Source organism: Misgurnus anguillicaudatus, chromosome 21 (assembly GCF_027580225.2).
Source record: "Misgurnus anguillicaudatus chromosome 21, ASM2758022v2, whole genome shotgun sequence".
Taxonomy (NCBI): Eukaryota; Metazoa; Chordata; class Actinopteri; order Cypriniformes; family Cobitidae; genus Misgurnus; species Misgurnus anguillicaudatus.
In genome coordinates this window covers 22,816,402-22,835,774 of record NC_073357.2, presented here as the reverse complement: position 1 = coordinate 22,835,774, position 19,373 = coordinate 22,816,402, and the positions used below count along the sequence as shown (strand labels likewise).

The following is a 19,373-nucleotide window of genomic DNA, read 5'->3' as shown; positions in this document are numbered from 1 at the left end:
GGTTAATCTTGTGTCTGTTGTAAAAATGCTACATAAGGTAAATTAGAAGTGGCAGATATGTTGAAGATGATGTCCAAATTAGTTTAGATTTCCGTCTAGGCCAGGGATCTGCAAAGCAGTTAAGATCTAATTGTCATCAAACACACCTGAACCAGTTTAGCAAGGGTATGGTAAAAATGTTTTATTATGGCTGGAGCCCAGCCTCTCTGTATAATGGCCCTTCAAGAGCCGGCATACACATTTTATTTATATAACACTTTTTACAATTGTTTAATGGTTCAAAGCAGCTTACATTAAAGGGGACATATCACGAAAATCTGACTTTTTTCATGTTTAAGTGCTATAATTGGGTCCCAAGTGATTCTATCAACCTAGAAAATGTGAAAAAGATCAATCCAGTAACTTAGTTTTGGTAAACCATTCTCTGCAAACATTAAAAAAATATAGGTAATTGAAATATGGCTCCCTCTGTGATGTCACAAGGGGATAATACCGTCCCTTAATCTGCACTATCCAACCACAAAACTGCCCTTTAGTGCAGAGATCGGCTCTTTTGCATTTAAAAGGAAACACCACAAAACTGCACATTATTGCTCACACCTACAAAGTAGCAATTTTAACATGTTATAATAAATTATCTGGTATTTTGAGCTTAAAATTCGCATACGCACTCTGGGGACACCAACGACTTATTTGACATCTTAAAAAGTCTTGTTAAATGTTAAATGTCCCCTTTAATAAAAGCATAAAATAAAATCTTCCTTTCACCATGTATTAAACTATTGGAAACTAAAGTAAGTCGACACAAGTATGAGCTAAGTTTTATTGTACCTGTGCCTTAGATTGTCCTTCATAAACATCTCGCTGGCCATAACATGAGATGTGTTTCCTCTTGAATGGTTCCCAAACTTTAAGCCTGCCATTTAAAAACTGTGGTTGGTAATTACCACTTGCAAAGTATATTTATTTAATAAATCTGTGTAACAATAAACAGTAGGTTACTAAATAGCCTTTGGCTATTGTACAAGTACATGTATGCACAAACTAAAAGGGAAATACATGCCTATTGTAATATTATTATGGCAGCTTAAAGGTGAAGTTTGTAACTTCTGCAGCTTCACATTTTTGCTCAGGTTCAGGCCAAAGAGTAGGGTCTGGCATTTTAGAATTCGGTGTCGTTTGACAATTTATCAAGTTTTCCTTGCTTAAAATTAAATTGCCAAAGGAAGCTTGATTTCTGCAGTAGAGCATGTGTCCAACACTGGCTGTGTCTCACGAAGTTGCGTATAAATAGCCCAAAGTGTGAAAATCGTGCAATACATACGCCAAATTCCACTTTGGCGTGCATATGATACGCCAGTCCTTCCCATTCACTTAAACGGCGCATCTTTTTTTGCCGTTTTATTTATTGGTTTCTCAGTTTTTTTGCTATTTTTACCATTTTCACTTGGGTTTAGGGTTAGAACAACTTTTTGTTATACAAAAATGACATCCTAACCCAAACCCCAATTCTAACCCCAACTCCAAGCGGCCATGGCTTAAATATAGACAAAAACATGGAGAAACCTGTATATTAAATAACCTCCTCATGCAAATCTCAAACCCTAAACCCAAGTGAAAATGGTTTAAAAAAACAGAAAAAATTAAGAAACCAATAAATAAAATGACAAAAAGATGCGCCGTTTAAGTGAATGGGAAGGACTGACACATCATATGGACGCCAAAGTGGAATTTGACGAATATATTGCACGATTGTAACACTTCGTGCTATTTCTACACATCTACATGAGACTGGGTATACCAAGGCAACTGATTTGTTGCCTCGCTGCCTCATGAGGCAACAACTTTGCCGGCATGAAGGCAGTTCCGGGAAACATATTCGGACAGATTGGATAGGCAGCGTAAAGGAATTCTGCTTCAAATATAAACAGAGAGCACCTTTGTGATAACTAATCCCATATATTAAAGGGATAGTTCACCATAAAATAAAAATTCTGTCATCATTTACTCACCCTATGGAAGTAAATGGGGTCCACGAGCGGTTTGGTTACAAACATTTCTCAAAATACCTTCCTGTGTGTTCATCAGAACAGCGAAATGAATAAGTTGGTAACAACATGAGAGTGAGCAAATGACGACAGAACCTTCATTATTGGGTGAACTATCCCTTTAAACTCACTAGAAATGCAATCAAATGGTTTAAAAAGTGAAAACATCACTTTGTTTACACTAAATTTTGTGATCCAGCCGCTTTTGGATGCCATTTTATTTTTCAAACTCCACCAGGCTAAAATTGATTAAACTTGCATGAACAGTTCACAATTATAAGTCAGACTGGACTAAGCAATGTAGTATGCAATTACTTTCTGTTTCTTCTAAATAAGGAACTAATAAAATATTGCAATGACAGTGTTTCTGACAGACCCAACAGTACAGTATTTCACCATCCAGCAGCCGGTAGTCTTGCTGAGGACAGGGCATAATAAACAGCCCAGTGTGTTTCTTTATATAGCTTCTTTTAAGTAGGTCATACACCAGCAATGTCTATAAAAAATAAAACTGTGCATGACAATGCATAGGTTTTTAGTTTACATATAGAGTAGTATATTCACATAAAGCAGGTGCCAAGTGTCTTACATTGAACGTTACATTAAAGAACTGCTATACATATGTGATTAGTCATCTGAAATAGTGCAAACAAATTTGACATTGACTAAAAAAGCAAACTTCTTTAGCACAAAGGTCAAATTTCTTTCATTGTTCCTTCTGGAACATTATCAAATCTATAAAAGATAGCATATCACAGCTATCTCAAGTTGAGGCAGGGAAACACCCTAGACATGTGACCCATTTTAGGTTAAAATGGAGCATCTGGTTTTGCACAAACTTGTATCAGCCTGAGCCCATGCTGTCAATGAAGCATATTTTTCAAGGAAAATCAAATTGTTATTTTACTCACATAATTTGTCATAGCATTAAACAGAAACAAACTCGAGACTTCATTGCAAATGTGAGTTGCATATGCAATTAAATAATAAGGTGGGTATCTTCAGTCAGTGTAGTGCATAGAGGTATCTAGTAGACATTTAGGTCTCAGTGAAGTTGGTGATATATAAAGTTATAAATCTAGAGCAATGTCTGCATTTGTGAACAGACCGTGCTCAACCTGTAGCTACTAGATGACCCTTAAATCGTGCTTAAACAAAAAAAGAACTTCTGTTGGTAAATAACAGATGGGGACATCTTTATTAAATTCATGCCATTTAGGTGTAAACTACAAATGAAGCTTACATAAAAAAGAAACCATTGTCTTTTTACAGTATGCTATTAAATGAATACATTATCCGATCTTACTGTACAATCTGGATATTGTAAAAAAATATAGGAGAGTCATATTGTTTACAGTTATAAACCATTGATATTCATTGATAACCATTGATGTTCAGTGGACTTTGTATGTACCTATGGGTGTGATCTCGTTTGTGCCATCACTGTGTACTTTGTGCACATTACAGTGTTTGGTCGTTTATTCTTGATGTGAGGTTCCATGTGCGGCACAAAACCCTACAAAATACCACAGGTCAGAACACACCTATGTGATGCAGAAGCAAATGAGACTAGCAGACATATATAATCATGTCTTATTAAATTAATTATTTACATATTTAATTGGGCAGTTATATAGAATAATCTAGGCCTTGGTTATAGAAGGACATCTAAGTAGTTTTTACAAAAAAAAAAAAACAATACTGTTGTGCGTCTTAAAGGACAAGTTCGGTATTTTACACTTTAAGCCCTGTTTTCAGATTGTTTATGATAAAATAGAACGATTTTGGCTGAAACTTCGACACATGCGGCTGCCCCGAGAATTTTCGGGTGTTTGTTGCTTCACCTCCCACCTCTACAATGGCTGCACAGGTGCACTGAAACAATCCCTCCCAAAATGCACCAAACTTTCGTCTACAAAGACGTGAAACGCACCGAGTGGTCAGGGGTGTTCACTAACATGCCCACACAAAAACCGCCGCAAAAGACGCCCTCCAACAGGTGTTTTTTTAGCATTCGTTGTAAACTTGTGGACCTATTTTTCCTTACGCCTCACACCCGTACATTCTTCCGTTTAGAGCTTGAATAATAAACACTCAAGCCCAGTTGGTGGCGATAATCCACCTTTGCCAATTGCAAGAATACAAACAAAGTTCCCAGCGCGGAGTAATACCGTACCTCACAGCACATCTAATACAAGTCAATGGAGCTGGACAAAAACTACGATAAAACCTGTTGGAATGCGTATTTTGCAGCGATTTCCGTGCGAGCATATCAGTGAACACCCCCGACCACTCGGTGAGCCTCACGTCTTTGTAAATGAAAGTTTAATGCATTTTAGGAAGGATTGTTCCTGTGCACCTATACAGCCATTATAGAGGTGGTTGGTGATACAAGAAACACCCGAAAATTCTCGGGCCAGCATCATTTGTCAAAATTTCAGTCAAAACCGTTCTATTTCATCATAAACAATCTGAAAACAGGGCTTTAAGTGTAAAATACCAAACTTGTCCTTTAAGACAAAATAAATCTTTAGATATACTAGTGATGCACCGATGTATCGGCCACCGATATTTATCTGCCGATTTTTGATGAATTTGAAACCATCGGCATATCGGCAATAGCATGAGAAAGGCCGATACCGATTGTTTATTAATTAACTGCATAAAGAAATCCATTATGTGTAAAAAATGAGTTAATGATGTTAATAAAATAAATGTTGAATAGCAAAAACCACCTTTGAAGGTTGTCATGCTGTCTTATTATATTTGTTTTAGCTTAATTTGTGCCTCTCTTATTATGTTGGTCAGTTGAATGTTAATTTGATCCAATCCATGTTCAGTCAAAATAATTTTATGCAGAAATAAACTAGCTAATAGACCAACTGTATAGTATTGTATACAAGTGTTTAATATCGGTATCGGTCAGAAGTTGTCTGTTTAAATCGGAATCGGTATCGGCCAAAAAAAATCCTATCGGTGCATCCCTAAGATATACAAGATGTTTTTAAATGAAGGCAGCACAAACATGCATTTAAGTCTAGGACTAGGATAAGGCCTGTCCAGGAAACCACCCCAATATGATCAAAGCAGTTCCAGTTGTTTTGCAATCAATACACAATACTCACATTTTATCTGTTCTGGGACGCATTTCTCGAAACCTTCTTAGCTCTATGTCGATCTTAGGTTGTGCCTTAAGCTGTACCTTATTGTTAATACGTATTTTCCAAAACGTCAGTTAAGTATACCTTCTGTAATTCATACATTTGCAAGATTGGTCTGAAGTCTGTCTCTATACCTTATCCCTCTTGACTCCGCTAGGGGCCACTACTGTGAAAAAAGCTTGTGTACATAGCAGTTTATATAATTTGATTCTGATTGTTTGCTTTTTAATTACATTTTACAATATTTGTTAAAACGCCAACAGTTAGCAGTTCACATACTTCTCATTTTATTTTAATTTTAAATACATGTAACACAACCACATAGGAATACATTATAAGTATAAATTAAGTGTAAAAACATAGCTGTTTCTTGATACCTCTGTAATTGCACTTACGAAAATTAACCATGGTTTTACTACGTTAAAACAAAAAAATATGGGTACTGTAGTAAAACCATGGTAACCACAAAATAACCATGGTTTTGACAACAACAGGGTTTTCAAAACCATGGTTTTGCTAAAAACCATGCTACACTTTTACAAACAACAACAACAACAAAAAAACAACAACATGGTTTGGGTGTGGACCTATTGTGATCAAGACATAAATAAAGAAATAAACTTAAGTTGAATTGTTTACTAAAACTGCTAACTTAACTGGAATAAAAGTGTGGGGGAAAATGCTCTCATTCTGAACTACAACTCCCATAATGCATTGGTGTGTTGTTTACCGCGTCAAGCAAACATGGCCGCGTTGTCAGGTAGCTCCTCTGAGTGTTGCACGCTCAAAAAGACTCTAAATAAGTTAACATCCAAAACCTCTGCCTCCCCAAGGGCGCGAACCCACTCGGAACCGTTGTACGTGATCTCTCTGGAACGCTACGGCAGAGACCCAGACTTCGAAATCCGTTTTCCAGACGTTATTTCTATGTCAGACAGTCTGTTTGATGCTACCATCACGGACGGAGATTGTAAGATCCGCGTATCGCTGGATCCCGCTGTCAATAGACTCATCAGCAGGAATAAACTGCACTGCGGGTCCGTCATACGGAATGTGGAGTTCAGCCGCGGCGAGGATAACGATGGAGACGGCGGCACGTATCATGTCTGTAGTCTGGAGGTGGACAGAATGTCCGGCGGTGATGCGGCTCTTCGGGCACTCTCGTCGGTGAATGTGAGGTCTATTCCGTGGATGGGAGGAGAACCGGATGCAGGTCCGCTCAGAGCCCGGAGAAGCTCGTACCTGCCGCTGTGGAATAATCAGGACTTTTACGGAGAGATGTGGCGGGACACACCCCCATCTGAACCTGGTGCCGAGGAGGAATCTGGGGATGAAATAGAGGGTGTGTACATGAGTTTAGATAATAGACTGTAAAAAGTTTTAACCAGAGATGGGAAAGTTTAGCTTTAACCCTAAGCAAACACACCTACATTTAATTTCCAAGTAAACTTAAAGACTTTTATTTGTTTTGTTTTTTTAGGCGTGTTTAATTAAAGGGATAGTTCACCCAAAATGAAAATTCTGTATTTCATTTTCTCACTCTCAAATTTCTTTGTTCTAATGAACACAAAGGAAGATATTTTGATAAATGTTTGTTACCAAAACGTTAATGAACCCCATTCACTTCCATAGTATTCTTTTGTCCTATAGAAGTCAATGGGGCTTCTGATCGGTTTGGTTACAAACATTTCTCAAAGTATTTTCATTCGTGTTGATCAGAACAAAGAAATTTATACAGGTTTGTAACAACATGAGAGTGAGTAAATGATGACAGAATTTTTATTTTGGGGTGAACTATCCATTTAAGGTTAGAACTAAACTCTGCAGGATAGTGGCCCTTCAGAACCCAGGGTTTCCCACCCCTGGTTTAGACAAAATAAATAACAGGATTAGTTTAATATGATTTTATTATCTTTACTATCACAAAACTGCAGTAAATGGTCACCATTGTAATTCAAATAAGACAGATTGTAGGCAAAATTATTACAATCTTTTTAAATAATTTAATTACATATTAATTTAGTAATCTCAGACTGTACTAACTATGGTAAGTGATTTTCATGATCATCTTTTAGGAAGTGTACACATGTTGTTTTAAATTATAAATGTCAAAATAATGTCTAGAAATGCTGTCCATTCAGTAGAAGGAATTCTAATTTGTCTTTATAAATACTTTGGATGTGATTTTTAGTTCATGCTGTTGGTTGTGCAATCCTTTACTTTTGGCAGATACACGGTCCACAATTTCACTCGCTGTAATACGCAGACGTTTCTTAAGTGGATCTCGGCGGTTCGATGGAGCTGTGTGTGTACGGATCCTGCACAAATCCAGACTGATGTATTATGGGAAGGCAGATCAGAAATGTGAATGTCCCTATAAGGCAGAGGTCTCCTAATGAACATTCTTTTCTATCTCTAATAATATAGAAACATGAAAGTATGATAACTATTAGCACAAATTATTCAACTTCATAAATATTGTTTTAACAATTTAAAGTTTTATTTGTTAAGAAATGTAAAAAATGTTTTTTACTCACTTTCTCTTTTTAATTACGTTATTTCTCTGTGTATCTCTCCCGTACCCTCAGGCAGAGTTACTGGTTGCAGATGGCACTTCCAGTGCTTGTGTTGTGCTGTGGAACACACTTTGTTTTGACTGGTATAGAATCCTGCAGCCTGGTCAAGTTTTGAAATTGAGTCACTACAGAGTCAAGGAAAGTTTTAGCAGTCGCTCAGGGCAAGAATCAGAGCCACACATCGGTACGTAAAATATAACAAACATGCGTATGAACTTTTGCGTGTGGTAAATCAGTGGTCTCCAACTTGGTGCCCAAAAAGGTTGGAGACCCCTGTGGTACATTATATGATAAATACTGTATTTAAACATATGGTAGTTACGTTAAATATTTTTGCCAATCGCAGTAATTTTTCTGTTTCTTGTTTTGATCACATCGAGATCAGTCTTAATTCCAGGAATCCCACTGCTCAAATTTCCATCATCCCCAAGAACCAAATTTCCCCCGATTGGGCATTGCCAGACCTGCCTCATACGTTCATCTGCAGGTTTGTGTACAGATCACATTTTACATCCTTTATAAGTCTTACATCAAAGTGAAAGATTTGCATGGCGTAAATTGTGTCATGTTTTACAGCCGGGAACTTCCTAGTTGTCCACATGGCGACATCTGTGATGTCATTGGTGTGGTGATTTTCATAGGTCGATCAGAACGTGTCAGGAGGCAAGGTAAGACATACAGTACATGCGGACAAACAAGCGTTTAAGGTGTTAACGCAAGTACTGTAAACAAAAATGACATCTGTTCATTTGCAGATGGGCAAAGGTCAGAGTTGGAAGAGTATCGGTGGCTCCAGTTGGAGGATGGAACGTCAGATAAGCCAATCATGATCAAGCTTTTCTCCACATCACAGCCTGAAATTCAAAGTCGAATCTATCCAAGTAACTAGTCGCTGCATCTTCTCTTCATTTGCCTTTTATCACTTTTATGCAGTTTTTACACATAACAATATGTAAGTTTTGAGAATTTTGTCTCTCTTTTTTGTTATCAAGTGTCACTGGTTGTCTGTACTAGATTAAGAGTTATCAGAAGTACAGTTGACAGAGCTACAATGTTTGGGTATCTCACAAATACATCACTGACTCAGGTTTACTGCACAGGTAAAACATACACCTATTACACGTAACAATCACAAACATAGGGACGGTTTCCCGGACAGGGTTTATGCTAGTCCCAAACTAAAATGAATGTTTGAGCTGCCTTCATTTAAAAACATCTTGCCCTGACATATCTAAACATACATTAGTGCCATTGTTTTGTGTCAAGATGCACACCAATATTGTTTATTTGTAAGGTACGTTTGTAAAAACTACATAAATGTCCTAATATAACTAAGGCCTAGTCCTGGATTAATCTAAACTCGGTCCGGGAAACTGCGCCTAGATGAATGACATTTTATGACCTCTGTGTGTGACATTTTTGTGGTGTTATGGGTAATTATTTTTTTCAGGCACAGGTTCTCACCCTGTGATGCCATACAGAGGGGTACGTCCAATCCGACAGTTTCTCCAGTGGCTGAAGCAGGTGGATGAGAGCAGCATGCTAGAAAGGGCTGTGATTGGAGGATACTTCAACTACCCGCCTCTTCCTGTTTCACTGCATATTTTCATGGAAAACAGACAAGGTTAGATGCCCAAGAGAATGTAGTCAGTATGAAAGTGGAGTTTCGCAATGCATGCTGAAGCAAAATAACATGTACATCATCCAAGCAGCGAACAGTGCCCCCTGATGGTAGACTGGAAAACTTACAAAAATACATTTAAAGGGGACATATCATGAAAATCTGACTTTTCCATGTTTAAGTGCTATAATTGGGTCCCCAGTGCTTCTATCAACATAGAAAAAGATCAACCCAGTAACTTAGTTTTGGTAAACCATTCTCTGCAAGCATGTGAAAAAATTAAATAATTGGCTCCCCCTGTGATGTCAGAAGGGGATAATACCGGCCCTTAATCTGCACTATCCAACCACGGCACTGCCATTTAATGCAGAGATCAGCTTATTTTAAAGGGACACATTTTTGCTCACACCTACAAAGTGGCAAATTTAACATGCTATCATAAATTATCTTTATGGTATTTTGAGCTCAAATCTCACATGCGTACTCTGGAGACACCAAAGATTTATTTGACATCTTAAAAAAGTCTTGTGAAATGTCCTCTTGAAGATGATTAAGGGCCGATTCACATCGGCTGCGTGGCCTGTGCGTCTCAGCTGCGTGGCGTGTCCGTTTTTAATTAGGCTCCCATGTTAGCAGTTCACACCGCCTGCATGACACGCACGTCTCAGGCGCGGCTCGAGCCGCGCCGAAAACGCGTGCATGCTAGGAATAGCACCGATGCCTATTTTTCACGCCACACGCAAGCGTCTTGGAAGCGTTTCCAGGCAAAATATATGTCACCTATAGCAACAGCAGCGCGTTAGCACTGCGTCAGGCATGCTTCTGCTATGTACAGACACAGAAAACGCGACGCAGCCGCCACGCAACTGACATGCAACAGATACGCCACGCAGCCGGTGTGAATTGGCCCTTAGAGCTCTTTAAGTGGTAAATTTCAATGTGTGTGTGTGCAGGGGAAGCTGGTCTCATCAGTGGAGGAGAGATCAAATTAGCATGCGAGAGGTTGAATTACAGAGAAAGGCGGAGATTTGCTATTCAGTGTGTCATCACTGCGGCCTGCTATCACCACAGAGAGGTTACACACAGTAACAAATGACCCATAATGCTGCATATCCAACAATGAACACCACCTTGATGTTTCTTTCTTTTACAGGACAGCGAGCAAACACAGTATTCAGATCTTCCTTCTGCTCCGCTCAGCCCTAGAGTGCCACGCCAAAGAGAGAGGTTTGTATATTTGTGCTCTTGTGATCATCATTTAAGTTTGTTTGTAATTGTTTGTGGTTTTGTATTACAGGATTGAACCTCAACGGACATCTGTGAAGAGAAAACTTTTCAGCAGTACCACCCCTAGAAAGAGGTATGAAGGGATAAGATACAGTTTTTGTCACTAACAGAGCCTTTATTTAGTAAAGAGTAATAATAACTATGACTTTTTATCAGGTTAGCACCACCTCTGCAGCCGCCAGTAATAGAAGATGATGCAGAGAGAGGTATTATCACTTAAATACTTTAAAAAAAAACTTTATTCCACACCCTAGAGCTCTGTTTCTAAATAGTGTGATGTGTTACACAATGTTTATGTAATCTTAATGACCATGTTGGCAGATTTCTCTTTGTTTGATGGTGCTATGGAGTTTCTGGTTGGAGAATGTGACGACGACAGTAATGATGATGAAGAGGATGATGAAGACTTCTCGACTCCGCCCACTAGTCCCATGACCTCACGGCTGGGACTGACCCGTGCTGCCCTTGAAACACTGCCACGGGTTTTTTGTTATGAGCGACGACACATTCAGGCTGCTGCTGTGGGGATGCAAGCCAACGCCTTTCACAAGCTCCTCCCACAAAGAGAGCTGCAGTCATTTAGCCCCGCCTCCTGCTACACAGGCTACTTCACCCTAACAATGAGAGGTAGGCTTTTACAAAAACTCTCTATTGTCAATTGACCTATCGCCAAGCCCCACCCCTCGAACGCAGACGAGCCAATGGCAGTTCAGTTGCACTTAGACTGGCACTTGGGCAATTTTGGCGCATTTTTTAAACTGAAATAGGTATTTTTTCATCTCTTTGTCTGAATGGCTCAAATTGAGTTGGCTATTCCCAAATGCATTTTTGAGAAGGGGGGTCTCTGCGGAACAAAAAGAGGCGTTTCCCAATTTTGGGAAAACATTTGAAAAACGCCCCTTTTTTGTTCCGCAGAAACCTATACATCCATGTTTCAGCGCAATAGAAAAGCATTGTAAGATCATAAGCCTACATCGATTTTATTGTGTTTATGCTGCCAAAATGATAAAACAATGTGCCTGGGGTATTTATAACCCTAATCCCTGGTATCTTGGGAGGATGTGCAATAAAATGTATTTTTAAAGTGCCACGTTAATGTCCAGATCAACAAGGAAGGATGTATACATTTGTCCTAAGGTAAGTCGAAGCAACAATGCTTTTATCTGTGCGTACGTCACCTAATTATTATTATTATTTAATCGCAATCATTATGTACTAAAACAGCCTCGCCTCAGGTAAGTTAGATAACGTTAGATAGCTTGTGCTATCGTGACGACCGTATAATGCGGCTTCACCTGCTTGCATTGTGATATGTAAACCCTCACTTCCAAATTAATCTTGTTTATCATCATATTTATATTAAAATCTTTATATTAATATCCCTTAAATTTAAGTCCCCCTTGAATGCTCCTCGATAAGAGGTGGTCCTTCTGTGTCCAAAATATATCAAAAACATCCCGTGACAAGGTTTTTAAATTAAAATCTCCCATTGTAAAACCGCTAGCAACCTTTTGTTTGTCCGAGTTCGAAGCAATAACTAAGGGGGGCGTGGCTTAGCGAAAGGTCAATTTAAACTCCTGTGTTGGTCTTTCACGGATGGGATGCTTCTTGTGATTAAATATTTTTCTACTGGTATGCCCGCAGCTTTGTCAGATGGAGTGACCCTTGATGTTATTTTTCTGCCTACTGGCCCTGGAAACTTGCACTGGGCGCCTCTCCCCCTTTCACATGATAACTCATGGGAGTCTCTCTTATCACATGGAGGGTTTTCACCACATGCCCCACCCCCAAGCCCAGGTAAGTATGAAGATGATAATGAAACTAATGGTAGACTGTGGAAAATAACCAGGCTATTACAGACAAATCAGTAAAGCCATATCACAGGGGTGATATAAGATGAATTTATTATTCATATAAACTAGTGAGTTTAAATCCAGTTTTCTTTCTTGTCCCACAGCTGACCTGATCACCACAGCCGATCAACTCACCAATCAACGATTGCTATGCGTGTTAGAGGCGTGCGCATTAGGTGGAGACAAGGTGGAGTTTGTGCTAAACCGTGCATTTCCATTACGGTAATAGAAAAACATTCTATTGCTTTTACCTTTAATTTTTATCTTTTTACCTTTATTTATGTCAATAAATGTATTTATTAACAAACATTGTATATCTATTTAATTATATATTTATTTTGTATCTATTTAATTATATATTTATTTTGTTATTGATTAATGTAACAGTGCCAATGCTAAATAAATGTTCCTTCATAATCAACTTGTAGTGTTGATGTATTTTTGCTTCATTAGATAGATGCTTAACCTCAAAGGCTCAGTACTTTGTTATTCTCATAAACAATTTCTCCTTTGATTATGACATATCTGATGAGTTCCTGATGGCCCCCAAACTGATAGATCAGATGTTCCCACCTGTACCACAAACAAAAAGCAGACAAAATCATAATTCAGACTGATTTATTTTCAATGTTTCATTGGCAGTCGCTTTTATCCAAAGTTTCTTACAGTGCACTCAATCTATACATTTTTAACTCTTTCCCCGCCATTGACAAGTTATCTCGTCTATTAAGAAAAAACATTTGCATAAAAAAGGTGTTTCTGAAGAATTTTTATGTTAATCTGCAATACAACAATGATCTACTTACCCAATTAAAAAAAAAACTTAAGCCAAATCATATATAAAAATGCATTTATTTTAGCTTCAGGGTTCCCACGGGTCCTTGAAATCCTTGAAAGTTTGTGAATTTGGGTAGAAAAATTCAAGGCCTGGGAAGTTTTTGAAAATATACATACATAGATACAGGTCATTGAAAGTGCTTGAATCTATTTTATGCAAGAAGTTTTCTGGAATATCCATATTATTCCTTGTGTATTGTAGGATATCATAAAAATTCTAGACTTTTTAAGCACACGTGCTAAACTGTTCGCTTTAAATGCCTATATCTTCTATATGCGAATGTTGATTCATACCAAAATGCTTTTTTGCATAGATGTGTTTGACACATGAAAACGTCTTGGGTTACGTATGTAACTGTTGTTCCATGTGAAGGGAACGAGATGCTGCGTCTCCCTTGCCATACTTCCTGCATCCCTGTAACGCTGTCTTTGGCAATATTTCAGATATACTTCCTGGCTCCCGCGTCACCCTGTCTTTGTCGTTAAGCCTCACCATTGGTTGAATTTGATATACACATTCAGACGCACTTATCATTGGAGGCGTCCCCAAAGTATCACTGCAGTGACGCAGCGCGAGTTAACAATGTATCTTAAAACTAAGGTAACACGATGTAACCTTGCTCTTACTTGAAATGTGTCCCCGCATTTAGTACTTGAGGCTATTGGACCTAGAAAGTCCTTGAAAGGTCCTTGGGAACCCTGCAGCTTTTTGCTAAAAAATATTTTTAAAGAAAAATACCCATATTTAGGAGTTTATATGCAGATACAAAAAATATATATAGGATGAAACGGGTTTTCCCCGTTTTGTTTGTTTGTTTATTGTTTGTTTGAAAGCAGAGGGTCTGTTCTTTCATTTGATATATTTGTATGTTTATATTTTTTTAGAAAAATTTCTTCCTGGAAGGCATTTTGTGAACCTTTTGTAAAAATCACAAAAAATGCTGGCGGGCAATTTTTAAAAAAATGGCTGGCGGGGAATGAGTTAACAGCATGTCCGTCATCTCTGTAACTAAACCCATGATCTTTGCGTGGCTAACGCAGTGCTTTACCGCTTTAAAATGTTTATAAATTGATGCTCTCAAGCAATGCATGCAAGTTTACCGTGGTGCATTGATGATCAGAAGGTCTCCCTGTTTCCCGATTTCAAGCGATCCATGCGTATGTGAACGGTTAAGGGCATAAGCTGCATTTATGGTGCCTGCAGCTAGAGCTTCTGTCATAGACATCTTCATCATCACACAGGCCAAGTGCATCACCATAGGCTAATAAACACATCAGGCTGGTCAAATTGTCATGTTTATGTTAGAATTAATATCATTATGTGTAAAACTGTGTGTTATGGTCACCATTGAGCAGCAGTAGGCGTTAGGGTTGAAGTCACTACCGAGAGCTACTATGACCCCTGAATCAAGCATATCTCTTGCACGTGGTGGAGAAAGCCTTAAAAAGACATAATGAGAATCAAAACACTAATCTTACATGAGGGTGAAAGTGTCACAGATGTAATATATTTTACCTTAAAATGTAGGCGGTGGTGGGCAAGAGGACTGCTGATGTTTTAGCGGTTGCCATGGCAGCAATGCCCTCATCCGTCACCTCTTCTAAATGGCTGATGGCTAAAGCCCCAAGTTCTGCTCCAATCTATAAGAGAATAGAGGGGTGATGGAAGAGAAAAAGATCTCTGTGTACAAAAGAGATGATAAAGTGCCAGAATAGATGGTAATGTGTACAGTCAGCTCCAAAAATATTGAACATTTTGTGTTATTTACAAACATTTAATCCAATTACTGGATAATGCAATCATCCACCATTGTTATTTTATATGGCCATTCAGGAATTTTTTGTTGTTGTTAAACTCACCACAGTGTTTTTTTTATTCAGAATGTACCAAATTGTTGATCTGGCCACTTCTAATGTTCCTCCTATCTGACTGATTGGGTTTTTGAAACCTAAATATGGTCTCTATCACATGCATAGAGATCTCTGAACTACATGATGTGGGTTCAGAGCCACTCCAGACCTTAAACAACCTTCATTTATGAGGAAATCATTTAACAAATAGCCCATCTCTGTCCATAAAACAGCTTTTAAGTCAACTGTTCCATTACTTTTGGCCTCTTTTGAACACCCTGCTATTTCGCAAGTTCTCCCACTTAGAAATCATGGAGGGGTCTGAATCATAGGTGCATGTCCACTGTGAGAGACATAATCTAAAAAAAAAATCCAGAAATCACAAGAGTCTGCCTTTTAGTCTGCTTTAAAATGTCCACCTCCACTCCATTTATTATCGTACATTAGATGCATCTTTTTGAGGTTGTTAGATGCATAAAGACACCTGTCCACCCCATACAATCAGTAAGAGTCCAACTACTAACATGGCCAATACCAAAGAGCTGTCCAAAGACACTAGAGACAAATTTGTACACCTCCACAAGGCTAGAAAGGGCTACGTGGAAATTGCCAAGCAGCTTGGTGAAAAAAGGTCCACTGTTGGAGCAATCATTAGAAAATGGAAGCAGCTAAACATGACTGTCAATTTCCCTCGGACTGGGGCTCCATGCAAGATCTTACCTCGTGGGGTCTCAATGATCCTAAGAAAGATGAGAAATCAGCTCAGAACTACACGGGAGGAGCTGGTCAATGATCTGAAAAGAGCTGGAATGACCGTTTCCAAGGTTACTGTTTGTAATACACTCATGATTTGAAATCATGCATGGCACGGAAGGTTCCCCTGCTTAAACCAGCACATGTCCAGGCCCGTCTTAAGTTTGCCAATGACCATTTGGATGATCCAGAGGAGTCATGTGAAAAAGTCATGTGGTCAGATGAGACCAAAATATAACTTTTTGGTCATAATTCCACTATTGTGTTTGGAGGAAGAAGAATGATGAGTACCATCCCAAGAACACCATCCCTACTGTGAAGCATGGGGGTGGTAGCATCATGCGTTGGTGATGTTTTCCTGCACATGGGACAGGGCGACTACATTGTATTAAGGAGAGGATGACCTCCTTCCCTCAGTTAGAGTATTGAAGGTGGGTCGAGGGGACAATGACCCGGAGCCCACAGCCAGGATAACCAAGGAGTGGCTCTGTAAGAAGCATATCAAGGTTCTGGCGTTCCCTAGGTAGTCTCCAGACCTAAACACAATAGAGAATCTTTGGAGGGAGCTCAAACTCCGTGTTTCTCAGCGACAGGCCAGAAACCTGACTGATCTAGAGAAGATCTGTGTGGAGGAGTGGGCCAGAATCCCTCCTGTAGTGTGTGCAAACCGTTTGACCTCTGTAATTGCAAACAAAGGCTACTGTACCAAATTAACATTGACTTTCTCAGGTGTTCGGGTGCTTGTTTGCAGCTGTGTCATGCAGATGGATGCATTGTGATTTCTGGGTTTTTTTTTGGATTGTGTCTCTCGCGGTGGACATGCACCTACGATGACAATATAAGACCCCTCCATGATTTCTAAGTGGGAGAACTTGCAGAATAGCAGGGTGTTCAAATACTTATTTCCATAAAAGTGTATATTATGACTGGAATGAATGTTGGTAAACAGCTAACATAACACAAAATGTGCCTCTGTTCCAATATTTATGGAGCTGATTGTATGTGAGAGTGAGAAGTGATGCATCCATACATGTGCCGAGTTCATAGGATGGAGCTCATCGCCGTGAAAGTTGATGTTGAGGCCCATATCTTTGCCTTCCTTCAGTATGCGACGTGTGGAGCTCAAATCGAACACACCTTTCTCACAGAATACATCGATGTTGTCCACTTGCAGTTCACCTGAATCGATTAGCTTTCTTATGGCAGGCAGCTGCACTGCCACAATGTCCTGTGTGGCTTCTTCCATCGTTTTACCTCTTAAGTAGATAAAGAAAGTTCAAGTTATGCAAATTAAAGGTAGACCTATGTGTTGTAATTAAAACACTCCAAAGTAACCCCCTAACAACCACAAAAAGCAACTGCAGTGTCCTAGCACCGACAACAAGTAGTGTCCTATGTGTCTTGTCTGTCATTCAATCAACAACACTTTATCAACATTAGGTCATCTTTGTCTATAGTACAAATTTTGAGTATATACTTGGGTACTGCGTGGGCTCCACAGTATGTTGCTGATATCCCGATTGACAATGACTTCCTCGCCGAGTTGATCACCCTCAGCATCTTTAGTTCTGTGTCAAGCTCCAGTCCATAGCCACTCTTACACTCCACCAGCGTAGTTCCAGCTCTCAGCATCCGTTCCAGGCGGCTTTTTAGCCCCTCTAACAGATGCTGTTCGGATGCCGTGCGAGTGTGTGCCACTGTAAAATGAATTCCACCTCCTGCTTCATGCACCTCCATATATGTGGCTCCAGCCAGCTACATTTGGACACAGTGATTTTTAGTTGCGTTAGAAACTGGTGATGTCAAGATACATAGATGATGTCTTCAAGGTTCTTTAAGATTGAAGATTTATATATATGATAAAAAAATAAAAGTTTGTACATTTATACTCTCTACAAAAAAATTGGTGGCAAATAGCAATAAAGCTCGTAATCATATGGGGAACCATTTTTAGTGCTATATAGCACCTATAAAGCACTTATGAAGAACCATACAGGGGTGAGATAACGCCACTATAGCACCAGATTGGTCAATATGGTTCTACACACGTGCTATATGGCACTTAAAATGGTTTCCCTAAAGAAAACACAAGGACAGTAAATAATGGATGTAATTAAATGAAAGTAAAACCTTCATGGCAAACTCGTGCACTCTGTCTCCAGCCCACACTGGATGTGTATGCGCATCAACCAGACCTGCAATAATATGTTGCCATTTTTAAACTATAAATTGTCAGTTAATGGCTTATTCTGTGTTTATTTTGTGTGTAGATGTTACACACCTGGAAGAACACACATGCCAGAAACATCCAGGATTTGGTCAAATTTTGTTCCTTTGAATTGAGACTCAATAATATCTGCAGGTCCAACAGCTTTAATTAGGCCATCACTAAACATACAAAAAAGTTTGTTTCAATATATCAGTGAGAACATCTCAAAGACTTTGTTTTTTATCCTTAGAGTAATGCTCACACATATCTGATGTAAAAAGTCAGATCAACTTAAATGACTTCAATTGGTAACACCTACAAAATTTTGTTTTTTCAACTTATATGTTTGAGTGAAAAATGTAAAGTAGATTTTTTTAAGTTAATTCAGTTTTCCACTTTTTACAGTGATTTAAAGTAAAACCTGATATGTCTCAATTTAGGTTTTACTAGTGAGGACCACCAACATGTCCTTACAAGTTATTATTTACGAGAAAACGCAAATTTTCAAAAGTATAGCCAAACCTGTGTAACATACTCCGATTGCTATCAAATATTGTAAATGAGAACATGGAGATTTGAATAATGCAAAATAAAAATAATTTCCCCACTGTTCCTAAATTTTTAAGATTTGTGAAGAATAGGGAGTGTCAGATAATCTATTCTTCTAACTTTAATGTCAGGTAAATGAAAGCTACCAATTTTTAAATATTTTTTATCAAATACAGATTTAACAAACCTCAAGTAAAATGACATTTACTACATTATTAGTTAAAAATATTAAAAACAGATCTGACTTACTGTCCAATCACCACACTGCCATTCTCAATGATCGCCAGGGTCTGCATCCCATTTTTGGTAAGGTACTTTTCACCATTTCTACAAACTACAACCACTTGTTTTGCATTTTTAACTAAAATCTTAAAACTGCTGGTAGACATTGTGAGAGTCAGTTTACCAATGAAGTGTTTCAGACAAGAGCTCCGAGTTGAAAGGCTGGGTAAATATTTAGCAAAGCCAAAAATTAGGTAACCTGACCAAAGGTCAGTAAAAGTGGGGGTAGATATGTAACCAATAAATTCAGTATTATATTGTTTGAACTAATCTAAAAAGAAACGGTGCAACTCATACTTTTATAATGCATGTAAAACATTTCTTTTGCATTTCAAACTGGTTTTTA

General features: G+C 38.6%; 2 protein-coding genes and 1 long non-coding RNA gene across 4 annotated transcripts; 1 reads left to right on the top strand and 2 right to left on the bottom strand.

Moving 5' to 3' along the window:
- Positions 1-3,293: 3,293 nt before the first annotated feature.
- On the bottom strand, positions 3,294-10,670 carry LOC129438464 (uncharacterized). Of its 2 annotated transcripts, none has more exons than XR_012360378.1 (6): positions 10,537-10,670; positions 9,250-9,381; positions 7,747-7,910; positions 7,430-7,624; positions 5,174-6,533; positions 3,294-3,564 (listed from the first exon to the last, which is right to left on the bottom strand). It is a non-coding gene; the product is annotated as an uncharacterized lncRNA (long non-coding RNA). The 2 variants fall into 2 exon arrangements; XR_012360379.1 differs by having other exon boundaries at positions 5,940-6,533.
- LOC129438442 (RPA-related protein RADX) lies at positions 5,954-12,788 on the top strand. Its single transcript, XM_073859847.1, has 15 exons — positions 5,954-6,551; positions 7,439-7,596; positions 7,804-7,969; positions 8,164-8,272; positions 8,362-8,453; positions 8,541-8,666; positions 8,778-8,885; positions 9,236-9,409; positions 10,360-10,481; positions 10,560-10,633; positions 10,704-10,766; positions 10,850-10,899; positions 11,015-11,320; positions 12,338-12,490; positions 12,651-12,788. The coding sequence occupies exons 1-15, from the start codon at positions 5,954-5,956 to the stop codon at positions 12,770-12,772; spliced, it is 2,421 nt and encodes an 806-aa protein (XP_073715948.1). The 3' UTR covers positions 12,773-12,788.
- Positions 12,558-19,202, bottom strand: amdhd1 (amidohydrolase domain containing 1). Its single transcript, XM_055197189.2, has 9 exons — positions 18,995-19,202; positions 18,269-18,375; positions 18,118-18,182; positions 17,465-17,742; positions 17,018-17,243; positions 14,900-15,024; positions 14,730-14,823; positions 14,485-14,645; positions 12,558-13,119 (listed from the first exon to the last, which is right to left on the bottom strand). The coding sequence occupies exons 1-9, from the start codon at positions 19,132-19,134 to the stop codon at positions 13,014-13,016; spliced, it is 1,302 nt and encodes a 433-aa protein (XP_055053164.2). The 5' UTR covers positions 19,135-19,202; the 3' UTR covers positions 12,558-13,013.
- Between the last annotated feature and the right edge of the window lie 171 nt (positions 19,203-19,373).

Excerpts from the sequence above, each read along its gene's own strand:
- LOC129438442 (XM_073859847.1), top strand. The coding sequence starts at position 5,954 with ATGGCCGCGTTGTCAGGTAGCTCCTCTGAGTGTTGCACGCTCAAAAAG. Across the intron at positions 6,552-7,438 it reads ATCTGGGGATGAAATAGAGG|ATACACGGTCCACAATTTCA; the intron begins GTGTGTACATGA and ends TACTTTTGGCAG. Across the intron at positions 12,491-12,650 it reads TGCCCCACCCCCAAGCCCAG|CTGACCTGATCACCACAGCC; the intron begins GTAAGTATGAAG and ends CTTGTCCCACAG.
- amdhd1 (XM_055197189.2), bottom strand. The coding sequence starts at position 19,134 with ATGTCTACCAGCAGTTTTAAGATTTTAGTTAAAAATGCAAAACAAGTG. Across the intron at positions 18,376-18,994 it reads GGCAGTGTGGTGATTGGACA|TGATGGCCTAATTAAAGCTG; the intron begins GTAAGTCAGATC and ends TTGTATGTTTAG. Across the intron at positions 18,183-18,268 it reads TGGCATGTGTGTTCTTCCAG|GTCTGGTTGATGCGCATACA; the intron begins GTGTGTAACATC and ends ATATTATTGCAG.